Source organism: Rattus norvegicus, chromosome 10 (genome assembly GCF_021556685.1).
Source record: "Rattus norvegicus strain SHRSP/BbbUtx chromosome 10, alternate assembly SHRSP_T2T, whole genome shotgun sequence".
Classification (NCBI taxonomy): domain Eukaryota; kingdom Metazoa; phylum Chordata; class Mammalia; order Rodentia; family Muridae; genus Rattus; species Rattus norvegicus.
This window is the reverse complement of record NC_141543.1, coordinates 88,633,140-88,660,145: the sequence shown is the minus strand read 5'-3', so window position 1 is coordinate 88,660,145 and position 27,006 is coordinate 88,633,140. Positions and strand designations below refer to the sequence as shown.

General features: G+C 52.5%; 1 protein-coding gene across 8 annotated transcripts in view; it reads right to left on the bottom strand.

Annotated features, from left to right (window-relative positions):
- Positions 1 to 26,066, bottom strand: part of Arhgap23 (Rho GTPase activating protein 23) — a 101,749-nt gene extending 75,683 nt beyond the window's left edge. For 5 of the 8 annotated variants that reach the window (XM_087572184.1, XM_087572193.1, XM_087572179.1 and 2 more), the window contains exon 1: positions 14,457 to 14,569. Coding sequence is in view for 7 of the 8 variants with exons in the window: in XM_087572193.1 (XP_087428319.1) it covers positions 14,457 to 14,519 (63 nt within the window). In the remaining variant the exon portion in view is untranslated. 8 annotated transcript variants of the gene reach the window in all.
- Between the last annotated feature and the right edge of the window lie 940 nt (positions 26,067 to 27,006).

Genomic DNA, 27,006 nt, shown 5'->3' with positions numbered 1-27,006 from the left:
CTGCCAGCACACCAGCTCCAGGTGCTCAGCACTGACTGCTTGGACTAAGGAGCCCCAGGACCCACACGACAGAAGAAGAGAACTGATCTTATGTGTCCCGGAACTCCCTCTACAGACCAGGCTGGCCTCAAACTCAGAGATCTGCCTGCCTCTGCCTCCTGAGTGCTGGGATTAAAGGTGTGCACCTCGATAAAAAAGATTTGTTTAAAGTCACTTCACACACATACTGTCCTGGTGCCCAACCAATGCCAGGTCTCTGGGCACCCTCCTGGGCCATGTATGTTTATGAGGCGATTTTAACCTGGGAGGCCAGGACTGTGTCTGCTTTGAAGGGACAGTGTGGCCCAGGTGGGCATCAGCTTCTGAACTTGGGGGTGAGGAGCCAGCAATGCTTTCATCCCTGGGGTGTCCACCCCTCCCTCTGTGGGCCCACCGGGTACAGAGACTACTTCAACTCTTTCTTGTTTGTTTTGAGACAGGGTCCCACGTAGCTCCGGTTAGCCAAGGATGACTTTAAACTTCTGATCCTCGAGTCTCCAGCTCTCAAGTGCTGGGGACAGGTTTGTGCTACCGCACCCATACTTCAGTTTTTTGTCCTTTTTTGGTGGGAACTTTGGCGTCAAGAAGTAAGGGGGCGGGGCACACAGGGATAGACAGGAATCTGCTTCCATATAGCCATGCCTTAGCCCCATATTCCGTGTTCCAGCTACAAGCCCTCCTCACGTTTTCAAACATGCTAGACACAAGTACTTGCCTATATTCTCCAGTCCTGTCTCCTTCCCATGACTCCTGATTAGTCTCCCCACCTCACCTGGCAGCTGAATGGTAGGCCCAGGTCCTGCTGTGTGTCATATCCCTGCCAGATGCTTCTTCCTGTGGCAGTCACCTATGGCATGCCAAGCCTAGCTCTTGGCCACCTCAACTCATGCACCCTAACTATCAGTTTCTTCCTCTAGGCCCAGCCCAAAGAGACACCAGCTGTCGGGCTTTAGCGTGCTTGCGTGCACAGGCTACAAGAAGGCAGCTGAGATAAGCGGAAAGGATAAGATGAGAACAGAAGGGAGTAGGGGACGGGGAAGGGGGAGCGGGATGGTCCAGCCAGACGTGAGGAGCGACAAATATGCGAAGTACGCCTGCCCCGGAGCTATGAATAGTGCAGCTAGGTTGCCAGCCGGGTCGCAGCCCCCCGCCCCCACCCCGCCCCACGGAACAAACTGCACCGGGCTTGAAATGAGGTGAGAGCCCAGGGGGCAGAAACCGCTTCTGCTTGACAGGGCTGAGCTGTGAAAATGAGAGGCGTGGCCATGCAAAATAAGAGCAGCAGGCACCTCTTACTGGTGGATCCCTGCCTACCAGCAAGTTTGGGGCGGAATGATCACTCTACCCTAGGCAGCACCCGCAAGCTGAAGAGGCTGCCTTTTCTAAATCCATAAGGCTGGTCATCATCAGTCACCAGTCACCGCAGAGCCGAACCCCAAAGATGCCTCGGGGCTGCTGGAGACCTCCCCATTCCCATCACTGCCCTAATAAGGTTCTGCCTCTCTGGGACGCCATTCCTCACTACCATAGCCCCAGGTCAGCCTCGCTTTCTGGAAATGCAAAGGTCTGAGCTCACACAGCTGAGCACTTAGGCAACATCTGAACCAGTCCCTGCCCCAAAGGTACACACGTTAAGCTTAAGGGCCTGAGAGTGGAACTGCAGCCCTATCCTGTCCCCTATGTGTCCCCAAACAATTCAAATTTCAGATTCTAATCTAGGACCATGGAAAGGTTCTCACCAAGTGGGGCTCTAGATGGAGGGGTTGGCACACTAGGTAAAGAAGGGCCTCAGAGCCTGGGGCTCAGTCTCCACCCTGTGTAGCCCTGGTCTCACCCAGTCCCTCTCCAAGCCTCCACCTCCTGAGCTGTAAGGGATCCTGCAGGGTCCTGCAGGGGACTCAGCTGAAGGCCTGGCCATCTAGGAGCTGCTCAGCAAGTTTTAGTTCAATCCCCAAAGGATTTGCGGAAATTAAAAGCAGTCTGAATTTCTAAAGATCAAAGGGGTAGATGTGCAACAAACAAAGCAGATGGGGACTTGGGGTTCAAAATGCCCAAGCTGAGGGTGCCTGTACCCCAGAACTGGGGATGTGGTGTCAGGGGGCAGGGGTCACTGAGAACTCAAGGCCAGCCTAGGACACACACTGAGTTCCAGGCTTCAACAACCTGGTGAGACTCTGTCTCAAAAATTAATAATCAATTAAAGCAACAACAACCACCAGGGGCTGGAAAAATGGCTTAGTGGTTCAGAGTAACTGGCTGTTCTTCCGAAGGACCTGGGTTCAATTCCTAGCACCCACCTGGCAGTTCACAACCATCTGTAACTCCAGTTCCAAGTAACCCGAGTCCCTCTTCTGAGCTCCTCAGACACCAGACACACACAGTACACACGCAGGCAAACCACCGCCTGCGTGCACTAACAACAACAACACTAACCACTCAAATAAGGGAAACATAAATATGTAAACGAGACCAATCCCTAGACCCCACAAGATAGAAGTCGAGAACTGCCCGGCCCCGGTTATGTGCTGTGGCACACACACACACACACACACACACACACACACACACACACAGACACACACACACACACACCTGTCTTCCTGTGGTCACTGCCATATTGCCTAACACAAAGGTACATGTAAGGGGCTGGGTGTGATAGGCACATGCCTTTAATCTTGGCACTCAGGAAGGAGAGGCAAGCAGACATCTGCGAGTTTAAGGCCAGCTTGGTCTACAGAGTGAGTTTCAGGACAGCCAGGGCTAGACAGACCCTGTCTTAAAGAGTTCGGTGGGAGGGGAAGAGGTCACCAGGTCACCACTGGTGGCTCTAGAGTACCTCATGCCCTGGATCTGTGGTCAAGGCTTGCTCTTCATGGAGTCAGGAACCCCAGGGTTCTTTTTTGCCTGTCTGTCTGTCTGAGACAAGGTCTTCACTATGTAGCCCTAACTCTCCTGGAATTTGCTCTGTAGAGCAGGATGGCCTTAACGTTGAACTCAAAGATCCACCTATCTCAGCCTCTGGAGTGCTGGGATCCTATCCTACCCCAGGATCCTATCAGTAAACACAGGCTTCTCTAAGAAGCTTCAAGAAGGCATGACTGTGGAGGAGGCGAGGTTTACCAATGCTGGAGGAGTTGAGCCATCCCAGCAGACGTTAGAAACCTGTCCAACAACAGACAGCTTAAAGGTGGGAGGAGCTGAGACTCACACCCATGCTGTGTGTGTGTGTGTGTGTGTGTGTGTGTGTGTGTGTGTGTGTGTGTGTTTACCAGAGCCACCAGCAGGGATGTCTTCCTCTCCCTTATTATGCTAGCCCTCCTTGGATTGCAGCTCTCTGCTCTGGGATAGGTGGGCCTATGCTGGGCTGTGGGAGGTGGCCACCCATATGCTTTGTGTCAGGCAGTATGGCAGTAACTACAGAAAGGCTGTAGGATTCAGAACGATCTGTCTGTTAAGCTGGCAACATATTTTCTCTCTCTCAGAATTTGGTTTGTTTTTTATTTTGCTTTTATAATAAACATACAATTGCCTAGTGATGGTTCTGAGCACCCACCCAACAGAAGGAATTTTACTGAAGAGTTCTCACTTAGGACTGGGGTATGGCTCATTGGCTGGAATTCTTCCACAGTGTGTATGAAGCCCTGGGTTGGGTTCCCAGCTCTACATAAGCCATCATGGTGGTACATTCCAGTAACAGCAGCATTTGGTGGAGTCAGAGGACTAGAAGTTCAAAATTATCTTTGGCTACCAATCAAGTTTGAAATAGGTTTGAGATATACTAGACTCTGTCTCAAAAAAAAAAAAAAATTCCAAGGCTGGAGAGGTGGCACCAAAGAACATCAATTACCCTTCCAGAGGACCTGGGTTTGACTCCCAGCAGTCACATGGTGGCCCACAACCCTCCGTAACTCCAACTCCAAGAGATCTGATGCCCTCTTCTGGCCTCCTTAGGCACCAGGCTCACACGTGGTGCACAGGCATCCATGCACATAAAACATCTAGAGATATTAAATTTTTTTAAAGTTAAAAAAAAAAAGGTCAGGTATTGGTGGTGAAAGCCTTTAATTCCAACACTTGAAAGGCAGAGGTGTGTGGATCTCTAAGTTCAAGGCCAGCCTGGTCTGCAGAGTGAGTTCTAGGACAGCCAGGGCTACACAGAGGGACCCTGTCTCAATAAACAAACAAACATAATTTTGTAAAGTATTAAAGGCACTACAGATGCATGTTCAAGGGCCACTATAAAGCACTTTTTTTAAAAAATATTTATTTATTTATTATGTATACATCATACAGCTTTCTGTCTGCATGTGTGCCTGCAGGCAAGAAGATGACCCCAGATCTCATTATAGATGGTTGTGAGCCACCACGTGGTTGCTGGGAATTGAACTCAGGACCTCTGGAAGAGCAGTCAGTGCTCTTAACCACTGAGCCATCTCTCCAGCCCTATAAAGCACTTTTTTAAAGATTTATTCATTTATTATATATAAGTACACTGCAGCTGTCTTCAGACACATCAGAAGAGGGCATCGGATCTCTTTACAGATGGTTGTGAGCCACCATGTGGTTGCTGGGAATTGAACTCAGGTCCTCTGGAAGAGCAGTCAGTGCTCTTAACTGCTGAGCCATCTCTCCAGCCCCCACTATAAAGCATTTACAGACTCAAAGTGAGCTCCTGTAGGCTAAGCAATGTGCAGCCCCAGCACCCCAGAGGCAGAGGCAAGAGGATTTCCCTCGAGCTCCAGCCTGGCTAAGACTACACAGACCCTGTCAAAAGACTGATGTAAGTAAATAAAGAAAAACAGCACCACGCGGGGTCACCGAGATCCAAGCTGAATCCGTAATCTGTGTTTTACTCGCCTTGGCTCTAGTCCCCTTTCTGACTCTGTACCACTGCTCCTTGGGCCAGCCCGGGTCTTTATACCATGATATTTTAGGCAAGGGGCCGTGGGAACAGTCTGGACTGTCAGGTAATGGAGACAGGAATCTCGCAGGCCATTGTTTATAAAAATCTTAGTGGAGTCTTTTTGTCTGGCTTTTGGGCAATAGGAAAAGCAGACAAGGAACCCCTTGAGGGCAGGGCTGTGTGGAGCCCAGGGTGCTTACAAGTAATGACCACCCATGAAATGAAGGCTGGTTTGCTTGAAGATCCGGTCACTGCCCAATCTTTCCCAAGCCACTTCGCCTCCTCTGCTGCCCCAGGCTGTAGTTGGAGGAGGACAAGAGGAACACTATGCCAGCTGTGCCTGGGAATGTCCTTGGCAGCCCCAGGCTGAGCCTGGTCCCTCAGATAAGCTAGTACCTAGCATTGAGCGACCTGGGTCCCTGGGACCCAGTGCAGGAGGCGAAGGCTGCGGAGGGAGGAAGTGGATGAATGGGCTCTGTCATCAGCCTGGGTGACCTATCCCCATCGCTTCCTTCTTGTACACCTGCCCACCCTTAGCTGTCACAACTCCTCCCCCAGGTGCAGCCCAGCAGGGGCCCACAGCCAAGGTCTCATTAGAGCTAATGAGAGCTCAGCTGTGTAGATACAGGGAGCAGCAAAGAAAGCCCCACCCCTTCTGGGGGAAGAACCAGAGGCCACGCCTCCAAAAGATTTCCTCAATTCAGTGTGAGGACAGTTCGTGTCTTAAGTGACACTTTCAAAGAATTGCATCACTGTGCAGTTTCAACGTGTGACCATTACGGAATACTTAAAACACTCTACAGTGCTACAGTTTACTAGGCAGTGAGATCTGGTCATTAGATCTCATGGCTACAGTCAGGAGGAAGAGAGGAAGCAGTGCATCAGGGTGGGACAAGGGCCTATCTGGCTGACTGGTCTGTTTCCCCTGTCCACACCACTCCGCCCCAACACCCAGAGTCCCCCTCAGGAAACCCCCTCATTCTTTACCTGGATGTCACCTTTTCTTTTCTCTCTCTCTCTCTCTCTCTCTCTCTCTCTCTCTCTCTCTCTCTCTCTCTCTCAGTTAATTAAGCCCGGCGTGGTGGCACAAGCCTTTAATCCCAGCACTCAGAAGCAGAGGCAAACAGATCTCTGTGGGTTCACAGCCTCATGGAGATGGAGCAGCGGATGGTCCTGAACTCTAACTTCCCAGTATCTGCCCGGAGTGCTGGGATTACGTGCGTGCACCACCGCCCAGTTTATCCAGTGCTGGGGGTTGAACCCAGGCCTTTGTGCACACCAGACAAGCACTTATCACTGATATACACCGCCAGTCCTCTTCTAGCTTTCTTCTTAACTTCAAGAAGAGTCTCAACTGTCCAGGCCTTGAACTCTTGATCCTTTAGCCTTGGCCTCCTGTCACCCGGCCTAGCTCTCACGACAGCTCGCGCTTGTTCTGCCTCCCTCTCTTCTGTGCCTGCCTTTTTTCTGGGCCTCACGTTCCCTAAAGGATAAACAGGGAGTTGGGAACGGTGCCCTCTCTGATTAGTTGTTCTACTCTTCTCCTTCCCTCTCTCCCCTGGGCAAGCCATTATTGTCTCCTCATTGATAAGAAGTCTGGGGAAGACAGAGGTCTTTGCTCAGAAGCGGGGGAATCTCCATTCAGAGGTGGGGTCTCCACTCAGAGGTAGGGGTCTCTGCTCAGAAGCGGGGTCCCCAGCTTTCTAAAGGCTCTAAGGAGTGGGGAAGCCTCTTTGACACAAATCCCTACTCCACCCCTCTATGTGCCCCCGGTCCTGTGGTCCTGCCCTAGTCTCCCAAGCGGTTCTCCCAGCAGTGGTAGAAATTAACAAGAAGACAGTGCTGGTTTGGGAGCCCAATACAGACAGAAATCAAATTGCTGGGTGAAAGAAACCGGTCACCAGCCAGAAGGAATTCTACCGTTCCCTAAAATGACACCCTGACTTGTCACGGGTCAGACCCCTAGTCGTTGGGCATGGCTCTAACATGTACCCCAGCCCACCACATTCCTGGTCCCCACAGGGCTCCTGCCCCATGTCCATGCCACAGAGGCCAGCAAGCCCTTTGCCCAGTCTGCCCAAGCTCTCTCTCCTCTCAAGAACACAGGCTGAGCTTTGAAAGGGTCACTTCAAAGAGGGCCAGTCTGTGGAGAACCCAGCCAAACCCAGGGCCAGCTCCTCCGCCAGATTCCTGGCAGCTGTCAACAAAGGCTCCAGTGTTCCCCCGACCCCCAGATGCCCCCGAATGCACTGGGCATAAGGCTTTCCTTCCCAGCTTCGCTCCTACGGGCCAGACTCTGCTCCAGTGAGCAGCTGAGGCAGGCCCCTGCTACATGAGAGGCTGTGTTGGTGGGCCAGGAAACTCCCCTCCCTTAGCACTCAAATCCAGGATGAGCAGGCAGCCCCCAGGACCAGTGGCCCTAATGCCTCCCTGCTCCTCGGTCACCCAGTCTTTCTGGCTCTACAATGACCTCCTACCAGACCACATTATATCAGACAAGGCTTTCCTGGCTTCTTCTAGTCCGCCTGTTCAGAAATACCTGGCCTCTGAAGAGTCACTTAGCCCCAACCATAGTGGCCAGCCTTTAGTGCTCCTTCCAGACCAGGCATCTGGCCACAGGCTCAGTCCCCAGTGTGCACAAGTCCAGGAAACAGTCCTTTTAACTGCCGTGACACAGCATAAATACCCAAGCAGTGCCCCCCAGGGGGTTCTGCCCTGACCTTTAGCTCAGTGCCGGAATTATCACCTGTCCACGTTATTGTCCAGCAGGGCTTGGGTACCTCCAGTGATGGAGGCCTCACTACTTCCAGGCACGCTCATTTCTCTTCAGATTACTCTGACCATGAATGTCTGTTTTGTTTGTTTATGGCAATGTCTTATGTAGCCCAGGTTAGCCTCAAGCACATTATGTAGCCAAGGACGATCTTCAACTTCTTTCGGATGCTCGTGCCTCCACCTCCCAAGTGCTGAGAGTATAGGCCTGACTACTGTGCTCGCTCAATCCACTGCAGACCCAGGGCTTGTACGAGCGGGGCAAGCCTCTACCATCCGAGCTGTATCTCACTCCTCTGTTGGTTTGGTATCTTGAAGTTTTCATTTATTTGCTGTCGTGCTTGGTTTTGTTGGCTTTTAAAGCAGGTGTCCCTTTGTAGCTTAGTCTGTTGTGGAGGTCACAAGGTAACCAATGCCTACTTTGAACTGGTGGTGAGGGGTTGGGGATTTAGCTCAGTGGTATAGTGCTTGCCTAGCAAGCGCAAGGCCCTGGGTTCGGTCCCCAGCTCCGCCCGGGGGGTGGGGGGGGGAGGAACTGGTGGTAAGCCTCCAGTCTCCCACTAGGGTTAGGATTATGTTTTTTTTTTTTTTTAAGATTTTATTTTATTGTATGGGTATACTGTAGCTGCCTTCAGACACACCAGAAGAGAGCATCAGATCTCATTACAGATGGTTGTGAGCCACCATGTGGTTGCTGGGATTTGAACTCAGGACCTCAGGAAGAGCAGTCAGTGCTCTTAACCACTGAGCCATCTCTCCAGCCCCTAGGATTATGTTTTATGTAACCCAGCTTAGCCCCAAACACATTACATAGCCAAGGATGATCTTGAACTTCTGATCCATAACTCTTTAGGGTCATGGGAGATGTGAGTTATCACCCCCAGCTAATGGGTGCTACTGAGCCAGCTGTGCTGTGGTTACAGCTCATGGCTTCCAAAGCCTGTGCTCTCATGCCCATTCATTGATTATTATTTGCCTAACACTGGCTGCCAATAGAGATTGGCCTGGTTCCCCTGGCTCAAGCCTCATCGTATCTGAGGTTTAAAAAAAAATAGAGGCCTTCAAGAGCTCAGATACAGCTCAGTCACAAAGTGCTTGACTAGCATGTGTAAGATTCAAGCCTCAAGTCCACATGAAAGAAAAATTGGAGGCCACTGTCCAAAGCCACACAGTAACGATGGGGTAGAGTTAAAACAAGAATGAAGAGGGTAAGGCCCAACCTAAACACGCAACCATAGGGTGCTCCAGACTCCCAAGGGCCTGAGGGCCATACCAGGCCCAGGCCCAGGCCCAGGCCCAGGCCCCAGGCCCAGGCCTCAGGCCCTCATCTTCCAGGGCCCATCTGCTGGGTCAGAGGGTAGAATGCCAAATATCTCACAGTGCGCAGGTCCCTAAGAGCAGATGGAGCTGCAGCCTGGGGGGCCTGACTGACTAACGCTAACTTAGACCAGGAAAAAAAAGAACAGAAAGGAAGGGTGACCCAATAGCCCAAGTACGTAATTAAGAGTCAAAGGAAGCTGGAGATATCCCTGGGCCCATGGTTTAGGACAGACGCAGGCTGGGAATCCAACACCTGCTCCTTGAGAGATAAATAGCTGATAACCGTGCAGCTGGCTGAGAGAACTATAATCCCGTGACTGACTCACGAGAGTGGACATTTAAGGCCTGACCTGGCTACAGAGCGAATTCAAGGCCAGCCTCCTTAACTTAAGCAAGATCCTGTCTCAAAATAAAAAGTAGAAGGGCTAGAAAGATGGCTCGGTGGTTAAGAGTGTCACATGCTCTCCCAGAGGACCTAGGTTTGATTCCTAGCACCCACATGGTGGCTCACAAAACCATGTAAAAATCTAGTTCCAGAGGATCAGATGCCTTCCTCTAACCACCACATGTGGTACACAGACACACATGCAGACAAAATACCCATATGCATAAAATAATAAAGTAAATTAAAAGAAAAAATAAGGGGTTGGGGATTTAGCTCAGTGGTAGAGCGCTTGCCTAGCAAGCACAAGGCCCTGGGTTCGGTCCCCAGCTCCGGAAAAAAAGAAAGAAAAGAAAAAATAAAAGTAAACACGGGCCAGGCATATAGACGGTGAGAAAGCACTTGTCTCGGATGCACAAGGCTCCAAGACTCAAGCCTCAGCTCTCAGTCAGGCTGGTGGTGCATGGCCTTTAATCCCGGCAGGAGGCCAAGGCAGGGGGAGGAGGACAGAGAGGACAGCTGGACACAGGGCCAGGTAGCAGAGCACGGAGCTAGCTTAGGCTAGCAATCCTAAGCTAAGCCAGAGCCAAGCACCTCGGGACTGTGATGGCTGTGAGGCTGGCCTTTGATTCAGCCTACAGACTTGCCTCAGACCTCTGGGAAATCTAGAGTCAAGTGAAACAGTAGAGCCAGGAGCTTTGGAGGCAGAGGAACCTGGTAGCCTTGGAAGGCAGTGGTGACAGGAGGCCCTCGGAGACTTTCCCTTCTTCCCTAGGCTCGGCTCTGGCACTCTGTGCAGACAACACAGCAACCCTCCCAGGTTGTCTTCCCAAGACCCTAACCCTCCTACGTGCTGAGGATGGGTGCAGGATTCTGTGGGTTGTCACACATTGTCTCACCATTTATGCATCCAGTTAGTCAGTCGGTCAGTCAACAAACATTCTCTAGGTGCTGGCTGGGTGCCAGACTGTGTGGGTAACAAGACAGACATGACACCTTTCGTCAGTTGGAATGAGGTTAAGAATGTGCTCAGCGCCTGGGCTTTGTCTCTCACTGTGCGACCTTAGGAAGCCATGGAATCTCTTCGTGTGACTGGGATGCAGTAACACACCTGCCCACCATTAAACACCATGAGCATATTTTATAGATCTGCCTGCCTTTGACTCACTCAAGTCTGACAGGGAGACTGACAAGTCTCCCATCCCAATGCCCAGGAGAGAGCTAGGCCCAGGTCACCCCAGGAGACCAGTGGGGGAGGCTTCTGGCTTGCATTCTGCAAACATTTATGGAGGGCTGCCCTGTGCCAGGCACTGTGCCGGGCGTTAGGACACAGATGAACAGGACACATTGTCCACTCATCTCTGCCACAGCCCCCAGGACTCAGTCCCAGAGACTAGCACCGGTGGGGTGTGGGGGGAAACAGCGCCATGGACAGAACTCTGAGAGCCTAGGCCTCAGAGGACCCGAGTCCTCACCTGCCACTCACAGGCTGAGGAGCAAGATACCATACAGCATCCTTTCCCACTGTAGCATGAGAAGCGGAACAAGATAGGCCCTTTCGTTTTGACCACGCTGACAGGTAGTGAACATCCCCTCCCAAGTAGCTCAAACCCTACTATGTCCAAAGCCAAGGCCATCTGGGCCCCGATGTTGCCCTGGATGGCAGAGATGTACTCCCAGTACAGCCTGGCACTGCCCTGCTGACACGCTGGCACAATTTCACCAGAAACAGGGGCCTGGATCTAAAGTCGGGCTGTTTGAAGGGTGGGGAGTGAGCATGGGGAGAGGCAGTGCCAGCTCCCACAGGCCCTATTCATGACAGAGTCGGGGTGGCAGAGCAGGATAATTAAAACCAGGCTTTGTCTAAATCCCTGACAGAGCCAATCCCTCACCTTTGAACCACTGCAGACAGCAAAGCAGGGCTGATGCACAAGGGACAGAGAATGCCAAGGGACTACCACAGGCTGGAGCTCTGGTGGCCAGCCTGGGGGTGGGGGAGGGAGGCTGAAGACCATGGAATGATTCCCCACCCATAATCACTGAGAGATACCTAAGGCTGTGCCACCCTGACAACCAACAAAACAAGCAACCAAGTTCCAAATCAGCAGGAGGATGGCTTGATGTGGATTCTCCTAAATGGGCACAGACTCAAGGGGGTGTGGCAGCTGGACTGACGGTCAGTCAGGACTCTAGAACCAGGTGGCCCCTTCCTCCCCTGCTCTGTTCTTTACTACTAGTTAACTGCGCCTCAGTGTCCTCAACTGTAAAATGGGGCGAGGAAGACAGTGCCCACCTTGAGGGGATAATCTGACAAATAAAAGAATGAGCTATGCAGATCCGGCCCCAGAGGAACTGCTATCAGACCTTAGCCATAATCACTGAGGAGGCTGAGACAGACAAAGCCAGCCTGGGCTACATAGTGAATATCTCAAAAAGAAAACTCTCTAGCACTAAGGCACATGCTCATCTGAATGTCTGCGTGCTCTCTGGGTCTCTCTAGAGATCTGCACTGGGGTCCAGCATCGCCGGAATCCACCTACGGGAGGAAACATCCCTGTACCGTGCACAGACTGCTTTGGGGTGCTGCAGTTCACAAACCTGCCCCTGGAAAGCTCTCCTGAATAGCCAGCCCCAATCCTTCACCCCAACACTTAGTCCAGTCACCCACTCTGTAGTCTGTCTTTTATATTTATCTTCATCATCATCATCATTGTCATCGTCGTCATGGGTGTGTTGTCATCGTCATCCTGGCGTTTCTCTATGTAGCCCCTGGCTGTCCTGAAACTCCCTATGTAGACCAGGTTGGCCTCAAACTCCAACATCTGCCTGCCCCTGCCCCTGCTTCTCTGCTGGGCTTAAAGGCACCACCACGCCCAGCTGCAGTCTTTTAACTTTACACAAGAAGTTTCAAAGTATCCTTGCAATGAGAGATGAAGCAACCCCACTGCCCACCCCCACAGGGCCTGACTTTGTTATGCCGCACCCTCCCTCACCCCCACACCAACTCTGCCAACAACACCGCATCCTTTCACCATGCGTTCAGGGCTGCCCTGAGAGAGGAAGAAGACCTCATCCATACTACCTCATGAAAGACTTGTTCCCTCAGCGGCTCTGGGGACCACGTAACCTGCCCCACCCCAGCAGTAACCAAGCTGTCTTCCTGAGACCATTCCCCCAAACCTTCTTTCTTATAATTTACTTCTTTATATTTTATGTGCACTGACGCTTTGCCTGCATGTGTTTGTGAGGATCCTATGGTCACACGGAGTTGGGAGCTGCCATGTGGGTGTTGGGAATTGAACCCAGGTCTTCTTGGAAGAACAATCAGTGCTCTCAAAGGCTAAGCCATCTCTCCAGTGCTCCCCTCCTCCAGCTTTATTATAATGACCACCAGAACTCAGGTTCCAGCCCAACAATATCACCACACCTTTAGGTCAAACCCTACCAGTAAAATAGGGACTAGCATTGCCAGGCAAGAGGGGGCACACCTTTAATCCCAGCACTTGGGAGGCAGAGGCAGGTGGATCTCTGATTCGGAGGCCAGCCTGGTCTACAGAGAGAGTTCCAAGTCAGCCAGGACTACACAAGGAAACCTTGTCTTGAAAAAGCAAAAAGTAAAATAAAAGAAAAAAAAGTAACTAAAACTAATGCTTTACTAACAAACACACACTTTGAGACCCTCCAGTCTAGCACTTCGTAGAGGTGATCCACTGTTCTCATCACTTGAAAGGAGAAGACAGGGCCTGGAACACAGGACCTCAGAGATCCCAGCCAACTGGGGGGGGTGGGGGGGTGGATCCAACCACATGTGGGCAACTGGAGGAAGCCACCAGGGCCAGGGGCCTTTGGACCAAGTCTGCAGGCCAAATGACTAGTTTTGGAGTGGAGTTTCAAATCTCCTGCCGTCAGCTCTGGCCATTTTGAAAATGGGGTTGTTTCCCTGGCAGTGGGGAGAGGTCACCCACTAGAAACCCACAGAGGGTATGGGTGGACGCAGTAAGGGGACAAGGATGAAGTACACTGTTGGTTAGGGGGAGAATCCAAAGAACTCAAGCTTAATGACCTCCACTCCTGCCCCCTGTCCATCCTGAATTTCAAGTTTATAATTAGGAAACACATTTTGGCTGGAGGGAGGGGTAAGGAAGCCGACTGAGGGAGAACTTAATACATCTAGTCCAGACACCAGAGTCTCCTAAAAAGTTTGCAAAGTATATGCCCGCTGGACCAACACCCCGAGGGCAGGAGCCCGCTGGAGTGTCAAAAGAGGGAGTGGTTCAGTCATGGTCTTGACCCTCAGACTGGACACCAGGGAACTTCTTTTCCAAACTCAGGAAAACTATTGGCCAGACACTGTTTAGTCCTTCAGCTTACTCTGCCATTGTGAGCTGGGGGAGCTTAAACAGGACCGGCAGCCAGACTCCAAGGTAGGGGACTGACCCTGTTGGGAAGGTGAAGGCCCCTCCCAGCCTCAGCAGCTGGCAGATGAAAGAACCCAAGCAGAGCAGCCCAGCGCTGAGTAATGCCCCTGGCACCCCACTCCCGGACCCACCCACAGCCGAAGCGGGCAGAGAGGAGGGCCGGGCAGGGCTGGGGTCCCAGTCCGGAGCCCCGAAGCCTACAACGCAGCTCCACCCGGAGGGGGCGAGCTAAGGACGTCCTGCCCCGGGACCCCTCCCCCACTCCCTGTGGCTCCAGCTGTGCGGGGGCCTCGCCAACGGAAAACGAAAACTTGGGCAGAGGAAACCGTGGCGGGCGCCCCGCCTGAAAATCCTGGACAAAAGGCGCGGGCCTCCCACCCCCGCTGCCTGGCCGCCCAGGGCCTGGCACCAACACCAGCTGTGTGACCCCCCCGGCTCGGTAGCCCCGGGCCCGTCGGGGCCCCTACTCGGCGCCTCCCTCCAAGCCCTTGCCTAGCGCAGCTGTTCTTCCAGCGGGACACCAAGCTCCCACAGCAGTGCCCTCCGACGGGGGCGCAGTGACCCCAGCCCGGACGTCCTCCCAGGTCCCGCCCAGCTGACCCGGGCCCTGGTCAACCCTCACCTGGGGAGGCCGGGGCTCCGGACGCGGCGGGATCCCGACCAGGCAGAAAGCGACTCCATTCATCGGGCCGCAGTGGAGGCTCTGCGGTCAGCAGCCAGGGCACTGTTGGGGGCACCGGCCCGGGCCCAGGGGGCGGGGGACTGGGAACAGAGGGGCGGGCTCTCATCGCTCCGCCCCCAGGCCCTCCCCGCCCCTAGAAGCCAAACTCCAGACTCGAAGCTCCCCACGCGCTGCACAGAAAAGGGGACTGGCACAGGGGTCTACGCGGACCATGGAGCCATGGATCAGAACCGAGCCTGATCCAGAGACAAGGTCTCAGGGGAAACCGAGAGAAAGCCCCTAAGGGACCTGCCCGGATAGAAGTTAATTGGTGACCCCGAAAGAGAATGAAAGAACCCGAAAGAGGCACCAAACCCAGACACGACACAGGGAAAGGCAGCCAGAAAGGGACCGAAACGGACCCAGAGGTCCAGAAAGCCTGTGAGGTCAATCCTGACCTCATCTCAGACAGGGAAAGAACGGTCAAAGCTTGGTGGAAGTACTCCAGAGCACCGGTTTTTCAGCCTATGGATCGTGACCCTTTGGGGGGGAATCAAAGGGCCCTTTCGCAGGGGTAGCATATCAGATATTTACATTATGATTTATAACAGTAGCAAAGTTACAGTTATCAAGTAGCAAATAAACCAGACAGTGGTGGAGCACACTTTCAGCACTCAGGAGGCAGAGGCAGGCAGATCTCTATGAGTTTGAGGCCAACCCTGTCTACAAACGAACTCCAAGACAGCTAGGGCTTTTACACAGAGAAACCCTGCCCGGAAGGGGAAAAAAAAATAGCAACAAAAATAATTTTATGGTTGGAGGTCACCACAACGTGAAGAAGTGTACGAAAGGACTGCAGCATCAGAAAGGTGCTGCTCTAGAAAGTCATGGAAGTTGAGGCACAACAGATATGGTTTGGGATAGGCCCTCATCTAGAAAGGATACCTCCCAGGAAGAATCTTAGACAGGATCTCACAGTGGTAGCCGAGTCAAGGGGAGAAGGGAGGTCTGACAGACACCCCAGACTTTTGGTGCCCACCACAGTGAGTACTATGGTTCATATCTCTGGTTGTGTAAAGACCTGCTCCACTAAGACAGCCCTATGAAGAAACTCCCACCGCTAGCCAGCCTTCCTGCTTCGCTGGGAGCTACCCCTAAAGAGACATTCCCGGCCTGAGCCAGACACTCACTTCACAGTCCTCCAAAGGAAAGAACCCCAGCCTGTTACCCCGGCTCACATACCCCCCACACAATCCTTCATGGAGCTGGGAAGTTCTTTTTGTTATCTAACTCTCATTCTTCCTTTTTTTTTCCAGTCCATGCTGGCTTCTTCCTAAACCTTTCACAGGAGTTTTTGTTTGTTTGTTTGTTTGGGGTCTTTCTTTGTCTCTCTTCTTTTAAAGAACACATAGATGTGGTTGTCCTGGAATTCACTGACCTCCAACTCACAGAAATCCACCTGCCTCTGCCTCCCTAGTGCCGGGGTTAAAAGGGTACACTACACCTGGCGATGCTTTGGGCTTTCTTTGGTACCCATTGGTTTGATGTTCTTGAGACAGGGTTCGGCAGAGTGACCTCGAACCTTATCCTTCTGCCTCTGCTTTCTGACTATTGGGACAGTAATCATGACTGACGCCACACCAGGCTTCTTACTTTCGTATTCCTAGACCCAGATTATGAGATGGGGAAGAAGCAGATACCCCCAAGAGATAGTGATGGATTTCAGGGAAGGCAGGCAGAGCAGAAAGGCTAACCCCCTGGGCCAGGAGAATACACTAAGGATGTTTGTTTTAACAGCACCTTCAGGGCGGATCCAGGCCCACCCTTGCTACTTGTTCCAGCTCAGAGCTCAGGGCTGCAGATTGTGAGAAGGGGGACATCAGTCAGGCCACCCCTACTCCTGTTATGCCTTACTAAGTCCCTTGCACTTAAAAGGATTCTCTTAGAAAGACTTCTCAAACTTTCACCCAGAGGTCGGAAGCCAGAATTACCTCTCTACTCCTAAAAAGTCCCTCCTACCACCTAACTGTAATCCGTTACAATGCCTGGAGCTTCTCCCTCTCACCACATGCGCCAGTTCTTCCTGTCCCCTCTGCCTGTCCCAAGGCATAGTGCCCCCCTGGCACGGGGTCCTTTCCTCCCAGAACAAAGGGTTGTCTCTATAAGGAGAGCTGATTGTAGGCGAGGCTGTGGGGGCAGGGAGGAGGGTGGTGGCCCCTGGGGTGCCCCTGGCTCACTTTTTCCAGAGCCAGATGCCCTCAGACCCTACAGGAGGCAGTAAGAGGAAGTGAGCTCACGCCGACCGGCAGGCCAATTCCTCCCTCCACAATGCACAGCACGAACCTCCTCCACCCCTCCCACTTCCCAGAAAGGGTACTCTCCACCCTGCTGCCCCTCCCACCTCTTCCTGCACCTTGACCTGCACCGCCCCCACACCCCCACCGGTCATTCCTAGCCATCTCCTCTGTCCTTCTTCCCCTGATATGCCCCCCACCCCTCGAACCCCACCAACCCCATCCCAGCTCCCCAACTCCTGTGCACTTTCCTCCATCCGTCCCAAAAGCCATTTTCTTCCTGGTTTGTTCTTTGGGGTTTGGGACAAGAGCGCTCCCAGTGAGTGGATTATGATTCTCCTGGGAATCCCCTTTATAGTCATTTATCTAAACCCCTCCACCAGCCCAGTCATGGCTGTTGACTCAGTCCTACCTCAGGGGGGCAAGTGACCTGCAAGGGTGTGGCTGGCTGGGTGACACTGAGGATACTATAGGGATCAGGCCCTGCTCCTTCCCTTCAGGGGCTTGTCATCCTTTTTTTTCTTTTCTTTTTAAAGATTTATTCATTTATTATATATAAGTACACTGTAGCTGTCTTCAAATACACCAGAAGAGGGCATCAGATCCCCCAGATGGTTGAGAGCCACCATGTGGTTGAAGGGAATTGAACTCAGTACCTCTGGAAGAGCAGTCAGTGCTCTTAACCGCTGAGCCATCTCTCCAGCCCCCGGCTGGATCATCCTTAACCATGATTCTATGGTGAGACCCCCAGAGCAACCCCATAAGGCTGGAGAAGCAGGAGGGCTGTCTGCTGGAGCTGTCCCTAGCTCTGTGGGGTTTCAAGGCTGAACTGACCTGGATGAAGGGAATGGAGAGAAAGGCATTCTGGGGTGAAGGTTCCCCATGGACAAAGACAGGGAGGGCTTCAGGTGGTGTGGAGACAGGAAGTGTGGAGAGATGAGGAAGGAAACAGGAGGATGTGAGAGACTGGGCTCCAGCACTTAGGTTTTGGCCTGGCTTGGCAGAAACTTCAGATAGTGGCGTGCTATGTTCTCTCTGGCACACAGGGAGGACAGGAACGGAAGACGGTCAGAAAGGAGGTTAGGGCTGGGGGTTGGGATTTAGCAGAATAAGGTAAGGAGCAGGGAGCAACAAATATCAGAGGTTTTGGGATTTGGCAACCTACTAGGTGAAGGGGGAAGGAGATAGAAGAATCTAGAACAACCTCAAGGCTTAGACTACTAGACTATTTGTGTAGGATGTTCCCAGGAGCACGAACAGGCCAGGCACCAAATCCAAGGTGAATGCTAACACTGAGTGAATGCTAATACTTAGGAAGGCCTTGCCATGCAGAGTATTATCATTTTATTTTTATTTTTATTTTTATTTATAGAAGTACACTGTTGCTGTCTTTAGACACACCAGAAGAGGACACCAGATCCCATTACAGATGATTGTGAGCCACCATGTGATTTCTGGGAGTTGAACTCAGGACCTCTGGAAGAGCAATCAGTGCTCTTAACCACTGAGCCATCTCTCTAGCCCTACTATTTTGTTTAATGGATAAGGAAACTAGGGTTCAACCAACTATAGTACAACAAATACATTTGCGATTTTTGTTTTCTGGGTGGGGTGTGTATATACTCTCTGTGTGTGTGTGTGTGTGTGTGTGTGTGTGTGTGTGTGTGTGTGTGTGTAGGCTGAGGCTGACATTGAATATCTTCCTCAATTACATCGCACCTTGTTTCCTGAGATAGACAGGGTCTCTCACTGAACCCAGAACCCTGAAGATTCCTCCCCCTGACCCCGCCTCCATCTCTGCTCCCCTAGCCCTTGGATTCCAGATGTGAGCTGCTGTACCCAGCTGCACCTGGTCCCATGAGCACTAGGGATCTGAATTCACATTCTCCACACTTGCATGGTAAGCACTTAACTGACTCACCTTTCCAGAATCCTTTTCTTTTGCCTTTGCCTTTTAGTTTTTAGACAGGTCCTCAACCTATAAGCTTAGTCTAGCCTGGAGCTCATCAAGTTAGCCAATGCTACCCTTGAACTCAGCATCCACTTGCTTCAGCTTCTTTAGTATAATATCAAGATTATAGGCATGCACTAAGTAAGTATCTTATGCAAACACACACAGGATTAGAACCCAGGCATTTGAGCTTCAGACTCTACATACTCAATCCACACTTGGTGGAATATTCACTGGCTGCTTAAACCCTGCGTCCGGTCCTTCTCTGGAAGGCAGGTTTGAGTTAGAGTCTGGGTTGTGGAAGTCTAGTGACACAGGGAAGCAGCTCAAGAGTCCCTAGAGGGGAAAAGGGATGAGGTGACCCTATGCAGGACAGTAGCTGCAGGAACACCAGCCTTTAGGAACAGACAGAAGAGAGATACAGGAATGTGGCATCATGTGGGTCAGAGGGAATTTTTAGTAAGTTGCTAGGAGCCAATGGAGGTCAAACCATGCAGACAGGCAGAGCTGCAGGGAGAGGGAGAAGCTGAGCAGGGAGGTGCTGGGGCGGTAGGTGCAAAGCGGCAGAGTGGGGAGCAGGGCAGGCTATCTGACAATCCACTTGTGCCTTGGGCATGGCAGGCAGCAGTTTGAATGGAAGATGGCATAGCTCAAACCTGAGACTCCATGGGAGCAGGGATCCAGAGCTAGCCATGGCGGCCCAGGCCTGTGATCTCAGCACTTGGGAAGCTGAGGCAGGAGGATGACAAGTCAGAAGTCATCCATCATAGTCTAGGCAGCAAGTTTGAGGATAGCCTGAGCTACCCAATGAGACCCTGCCTCATAAAAAGAAATGGAGGAGGAGGGGCTGGAGTGACGGCTTTGCAATTAAAAGTACCTGGTGCGGGGATGGGGATTTAGCTCAGTGATAGAGCGCTTGCCTAGCAAGCGCAAGGCCCTGGGTTCGGTCCCCAGCTCCAAAAAAAAAAAAAAAGTACGTGGTGCTTTTGCAGGAGATTCAGCTTTGGTTCCTAACACCCACACAGCAGCTCATGGTTCCTGGTAACTCTAGTTCTAGGGGTCCATCCTCCCAACCCCCTGTTTCTGGCCTCTGTTGGTACCAGATACGAATTTGATACACATACATATATCCAGGAAAACATTCATCCACCTAAAATTAAAATAAATAGCCTGATGTAGTGGTGGACAACTTTAATCTCAGCACTAGGGAGGCAGAGGCAGGGGGATCTCTGTGAGTTCAAGGCCAGTCTGGTCTACAGAGTGAGTCCCTGTCTCAATAAGCAAATAAATAAATCTCTAGAACATGTGTTTTAAAGGCGGCAGGAGGGCTGTGTCAGCAGCTCTTATAGAGGACCCAGGTTCCGTTCCTAGCACCCACATTGCAGCTCACACTCATCTGTAAATACAGTTCAAGGGGATCTTACGTACTTTTCTGATCTCCACAGTGAGATCACAGTAGTGAGTGCACAGACATGCATACAGACAAAAACACCGATATGCATGTAATAAATATATCTTTTAAAACAATGTTGTGGTTTTAAATATAGGGCCAAGCAAAATGAGGTAGCAGGTTAAGACACTTGTCACCAAAGCTAATGCCTGAGTTTAATTCACAGAATTCTTGTGGTGAAAATTGAGAACAAACTTGTCGGGGTTGAGGATTTAGCTCAGTGGTAGAGCGCTTGCCTAGCAAGTGCAAGGCCCTGGGTTCGGTCCTCAGCTCCGGAAAAAACAAAAACCAAAAACTCTTGCTATTGACTTCCGATGCACACAGAGGCAGGTATGCATGCATGTGCACACAAATCAATCAATAAACGTTAAGAAAGCAACAACACTGGAAGGCTGGAGAGATGGCTCAGTGGTTAAGAGCACTGACTGCTCTTCCAGAGGTCCTGAGTTCAATTCCCAGCAACCACATGGTGGCTCACAACCATCTGTAACTCCAGTTCCTGGAGACCGAATGGCCTCTTCTGGTTTCCACTACATCAGGCACACATATGGTGCACAGACACACATGGAGGCAAAACAGCCATCCCCTACAATATAATTTAAAAAAATAAACCAAACGTTTGAAAGCATAGGCCTGGGAGGGAGACTGAGGGCACATGCGAGGAGACTAAGTGGAAGAAAAGCAGCTCAGGGCTGGACAGATACCGGGAGGACAGCACAGGGATGACCATAGGGCTGACTCCTGGTGTTGGGCCTAGTCCTGAGTTGTCAAGGAGTTTACAGTGTCATCACAGGAGCTCCGAGATGAGATGCCCGGTCCCTCTCTTCGGTCTGATGTTGAGGCCTAGTTGCCGTCTCTGAACTTCCGCCTTACGCTTTAACATGAACCAGTGAGAGAGGGAGGGTGGCTCACATTCAGGGACAGACTTGAAGCACCCTGGAGCTGTAAGGAAAACACCCCACTCCAGTGCAATTCCGCTTCCATCAAAACCACCCTAAATTCCTTGTCAAATCCCAGCACTTGGAAGGTAGAAGCTGTCAGGTCTCTGTGAATTCTGAGGCATCCAGCTGTACACTGCTTGTTCCAGGCTAGCCTGGTCTACATAGTTTATCCCAGGCCCATCCCGCAGGGCACCCTGGTTGAGTTAAACAGTGCAGATTCCAGATTGTTTCCCACTAGGGCTTCAAAGTGTGCCCCACTGCCACAGAGGACAGGGCCTGTGTTCTGCCCGTGTAAGTTGGGCATGGTAATGCATATCTATGATCCCAGCTCTGGGGAAGTGGAGGGAAGAGGATCAGAAATTCAAAGTCACCTCCAGCAGCACACAGAGTTCTAGGCTAGCCTGGGCTACATGAGACCTTTTTTTTTTTTTTTTTAAATAATAATGGAATGTAGTTTCTGCTGAATTTGTATTGCTTTTATACTACAGTGAAGTCAAATCCTTGTGAAGTGAGTTGGGTGTGGTGGCACATACCTTTCATCCACAGGACGCTGATGTAGGAGGGTAGCTGTCATTAGTTTAAAGCTAGTCTGGACAACACTTCAAGTTTCAGGTCAGCCTTGGCTACGTAACAAGACCTTTTCTCAAAAAAAAAAAAATTAAAAAGGTGTCTCTCAAGCTACCATGCGTTGGGAACTGTAAAATGGGACGGGTGGATTAAAGGGTCAAAGGACGGTGAACTTGGCCTCTGCAGCGGCCCTTCCCATATAGGGAAACGACTGCCCCCTGGTGGAAAAAGAAAGGAAGGCGGGGCTAGATGAGAAAGCTGCTCTTGGCGCCCTGGCTTGCAGCTCCTAGAACCTCGGAAGTCTGTCTCTCAAAGGAAACGCTGCCACAACCCCCTGTCCCGCTCCCCCCACCCCCGTGTGCACCTCCAAAGCACATGGGATGGCATGTGATGGAAGGGTAGGGGCAGTTTGATTAAACAGACGTGCTCCCTCTAGGAATTCTTATTTTAGAGAGGGCAATGGAGCCACAAATGATTCTTTTGGGCGGGTGCTGAAATGGTGGGGCAGACACAGTCCTGAGCAAAACGAGAGGCTGGGTACTGAGGAGAGAAGGAAGTGGCCTTAGGGGGGTAAGCTTAGACCCTTGAAGGCCTTTGGCAAAGGGCGGGGTGGGGGAGCGAATGGCTGGCGCAAAGGCCAGGGCAAACAAGCTTTTGTTGGGTTGGTTGTTTTGTCTTGTTTCTTGAGATGGCCTCACTATGTACCCTTGGCTGCCTGGAACTTACTACTATGCAGACTAGAGGCTGACCTTGAGCTGACAGAGTGCAGCCTGCTGCTGCTTCCCGAGTGCTGGGATTAAAGGTGAGGGACACCACAACCAACGTGTTTTTTAATGGAGTCAGTGGGAATATTATTCAAAAAGATGCCAGCCCCCACCTGCCACCAGGTCCCTGTGGCAGTAATCCCAAGGTGCACACCTTGGGAAGGGAGGCTAAAGACCTCTGGCTAGGTTGGGGCCAAAGGCATTAGGGACTTGCCAAACAGCTGAGGTCCTTAGCCCAGCAACCCTGGATAGAGGCTTGGAGCAGGAGCAGGAGGCTGCAGTTTCCCTGGGTTGATGGTATCAACCCCTGGCAAGTGTCACAGCAGGAGGTGTGCCATCAGAACTGCCTGCCTGCTAGGAAAACCTATAAGGTAGCACAGAGAGATGAGGACTCAGGTGGGGACTCTGCCCTACAGTAGGGTCCTAACCGTTTGTCATCATCCAGTGAAGCCCCTGGACCATGGACTGAGCACAAGTACTATTCTAAACAATGGCTGCAGGGCTGGAGATATGGCTCAGTGGTTATGAACACTGACTGCTTTTCCAGAGGTCCTGAGTTCAATTCCCAGGACCCACATGGTAGCTTACAACCATCTGTAACGGGACCTAATGCCCCCTTCTGGTGTGTCTGAAGACAGCTACACTGTACTTATATAAATGAAATAAATCTTTAAAAAAAAAAAAAACAAGCAAGCAATGGCTCCCAAAGGTCATAGAACCTGCTAGAACCTGCTAGCAGGGCTTTGGAACAAGATGGAGGGGAAAGGGATTGAACTGTGTCGAATGCCGATGACGTCTGATGGTCTTTCCAATCTAATTCCACTTAATCTCCTGAGATCACTGTAAAATGGATATAATTGGGTCCACTGTGTGAATGAGGAAGCAGGTTCAGAGAGGTTAAGTAATCTAAGAGATTCTCCCAGCTCGGATTCAGGACTCAATCAAAGTCTGACCTTGCTCTTTATTGTAGGGTACAGAAGGGGCTGAGGAAGATCACATCAGCTGGACCCTTCCTGTTGTAGGGATTCTGTAGTTCTATATGCGACCCAGACTCCACCCCACCCCACCCCACCCCACCCTGACCCATGCACCCACATAGGAGGGTCTGTGCCTTCCTTTCAGAGAAGTACAGAGAGTAGAGGGGAGAGGGGACAAGGAAAAAGGAAAGAGAGGGAGGGAAGGAGGAAGGAGGAAAGGGGTGGGTAGCTCCTAACTCCCCCACCACCCCACACACACACACACCCTGGACGCTCTGGAAGTCCCCAGCAGCTGCCCCTCTCCTCTTTGGCCCTGAGCCAGCCCTGGGCAGCAGAGGGCAGTCCACTGGGGAGGAAAGGGGGAGGGGCTGGCCACAGATTGGGGGAACCTGGCAAATCCAGCCCCTGGGAGAGATTCCAGACAGGCTCCCCTTTAGGAAACCCTACATGCCAGAATCCACACATACCAAGCAGACACACCAGGGAGGCTCGTGCACTATAAAAGGATTCTCTGCTTTACAAGAGGGCTCGGCACATGGGAAACTTAAAATAGGAGCTGCTGCAGCTCTGGTTTCTGAAGCACCCCTTACGAACCACCACGGGCTTCAGGCAGCTTGGAGCACAGCCGTTGGCAGAGAGGCTGACAGGGCACTGGACGTAGAGTACCCCAAGATCTTAGACGTGTCAGGCTGGCACAGATCATAGCAACCACGCCCATCACAAGGGAGTGCCTACATCTGGAAGGCCCCAGGCTGAGTAGTCTTGCTCTTCCACAGAGGCCACCCCTCTCTATAGCTGGCAGCTCTCACAGTGGCCTGGAGACACACATCCCAGGCTTGCCAGCAGTGCTCAATGGAGTCAGCCCAGGAGTCCTATTGGTCAGAAGCCAGGTTCATACATCTACTCCTGTAACACCGGCATAGGGGACCCAGCCAGATGAGGCCCGTCCTTTGGGAAAGGGGAAGAAGATGACAGCAGAAAAGCTAGAACATGCAGATGCTGGAGTGAATAGGTCACCTGGAGGAGTACTTGGGTGGGGCTGAAGAGACAGGAAGTAGTGTTGGCCCTTGCCTCCCTTCCCCCCTTGAAAGAAATGGAGGTGAAATTCATATAGCATAAAACTGATTTTTACTAGAGAACTCAGCGGTATTTAGTGACCCCCCCCCCTTTTCTGGTGTTTCCATCAGTACTCTGTAGTAATAACTGAGGGGATGTATCCCCTTCCCCCTACCAGGCCTGTTGCTTGGGGAGCTGCCACTGGCCATTTAAATTAAGACCAAGATGCCAAACAGGCCTAGAGACTAGAGCAACCCATGACCCCGCCCCAAATCTCAGAGCGCAGCCCGGGAAAGAAAATCAGAACACAGGATGTCTCTCAACCTCCCAGAATTTTGGGTCATCCATCTACTGACTTTTCATCATCATAGGTAGCCCATGCCTGAACCCCTCTGCAACAGTGCGGGGAACCTGAGCTCACTAGAAGGGAAGAGACCTTAAGAGGCCAGGACCTCACACCAAGCAGCTGAAAGAAGCCTGTAGCAGGGACAAAATGGTTATAGGGGGCAGGTTCAGCATTTCCAGGCACATCCAGTGACAGAAAAGCCAACTCTACCACTCCAAACCCCACCCAAGGACCCCAAAGAAACAGCATGGCCGGGAGCATCGTGGACACTCCACCCCCACCCGTTGCTGCCCCTCTTAGAGCCAGGGCTGTGAGCCAAAATCTGAGCCTCCTACTCACTGGCCTGACTGGCCAGGCTCGGAGGTGGGGGTCGGTGGTCAGGAGAGTATGCAGAGTGACAGCTCTAGCAAGGGGCCTTTCCCTGGCCACTAAGCCTAGCCCACACCCCAGTCCCATGCCAGGAACCTGGGTAAGAGGCAAGCAGCCGCCCACCTGGCCAGAGCTGCAGTGCTGCATTTGGGGCGCATGTGGCGAGCCTAGCCTTCTAGCCCACCCCATCTTCTCACTGTCATGAAATGGTGGCAGCAGTTGCTGCAGCTGCTGTAACTGGGAGAAGAGGCAGACAGGCTGGGAGAAGTCCCTTGACACGTAGGGGGAAGGGCCGCTGTATCTTTAAGTCCCACTGGAGGGTGGGGACCTGGGGGACAACGGAGTTGTATGGCCACCTTTCCATAGAGCCGGTGTCCCCTCAGCCCTAGGTTTAGCGAGCAAGGTCTAGGGGCTTCCCTTCCCGACTGGAGATGGGGGCTTCTAAATGTAGGGAGGAGGTGCAGAGTGTACCCTCTGCGCGTGCTTCCCTGGTTATCAGCGATGGGGGAGTGCCCCGAGAGCGCGCCGTGTGCAAGTGTGCACCAGCTCCGTGTCTCTCGGCCCCATCCCTCTCCTCCAGCTCAGCCCCGCCCCGAGCTCCCGCGCCCGCACCCCTCCCTCGTGGTCCGGCCCTCGCTCCCGCCTCGCCCACCCTCGCCGGGTCACCGCGCCCGCTGCCCTGGTTTTCAGACACGCGCCCGGATCCGGCATCCGCTGACCTGCTCCATGCTGTGACCGCTATGCCGTCCTCCGCAAGCCGGCCCCAAGGGGCGCAGGGGGCGGCAGCCCCTCCATGCACTCTGGCCCGGCAGCTGCACCCGGCGACCGCGAGCCACGCCAGGAGCGCCTGGACTCCACCGCCCCAGCCCTCCCCGCCCCGGGCTCCGCCCCGCCGCAGACTCCGCCTCTTCGCGGGCTCCGCCGTCTCCCCCTGCCCGGGTGGGGGCCGCGTTCCACGAGCTCATACTTCGCACCCGCAGGCACCCGCTACCAGCTGCGCGGAGTCTCGCTGACACACACAGTGCATCCCGGGGCCTCACACATCCAGGGTCTTTTCCTGTCTCCACATCCAGAGCTGCCTGTCTTGGGGTCTCCTCAATGGGGAGAAGACTGGGCTCCAAGGGAAGAAGCTCGCCACTTTCCTGAGGCTAGTCAAGAGGGCCCCACCTCTCCTTTCACAAGCTCCAGAAAGGAGTTTGGCCAAGGGAACCAAGAAGCTTGGTGGCAGAGCTGACCCGATGACCCAAATGGCAATGGGCCACTTAAAGAGATTGAAAGCCTGCAGACCTACCTACGGGATTGCTGAACACAGGGAGGCACTGTGCCGCTCCACATGGTGATGGCAGCGAGGACAGACAGGGGTAGTTCCTTATTGCCAAGGTTCAGCCTTTCTGTAAATGTGCCCTAAGGACCTTTGGCTGGGGTACGGGGGTGGGGAGCAGGGATGGATGGAGATTCCTGCCGCCCACCCAACATGCAATGCTCCAGCCATGTGCCAACCCGGATGATGACCTGTTTATCCTCTACCAAGAAGAGGTTTTTGAACCCCAGATGATGATGCCCACCAACCCTGGTGATAAGTGTCAGTGACTCCTCTCTTTGGCAACCAAAACTAAGGTGTCCCTTGTCACAGACAGAACAGGACCAAACTGAGACAGACATCACATGAATAGGCATAGATGAAGTGGGTGTTCTGCCCCAAGAAGAGAGTGGAGTCCAGAGAGGACAGGGAGGCCATTCACCTGCCCTGAATGCAGTAGTGGGCTTCCTAATATTCATATGCAGGAGCTGGCTGA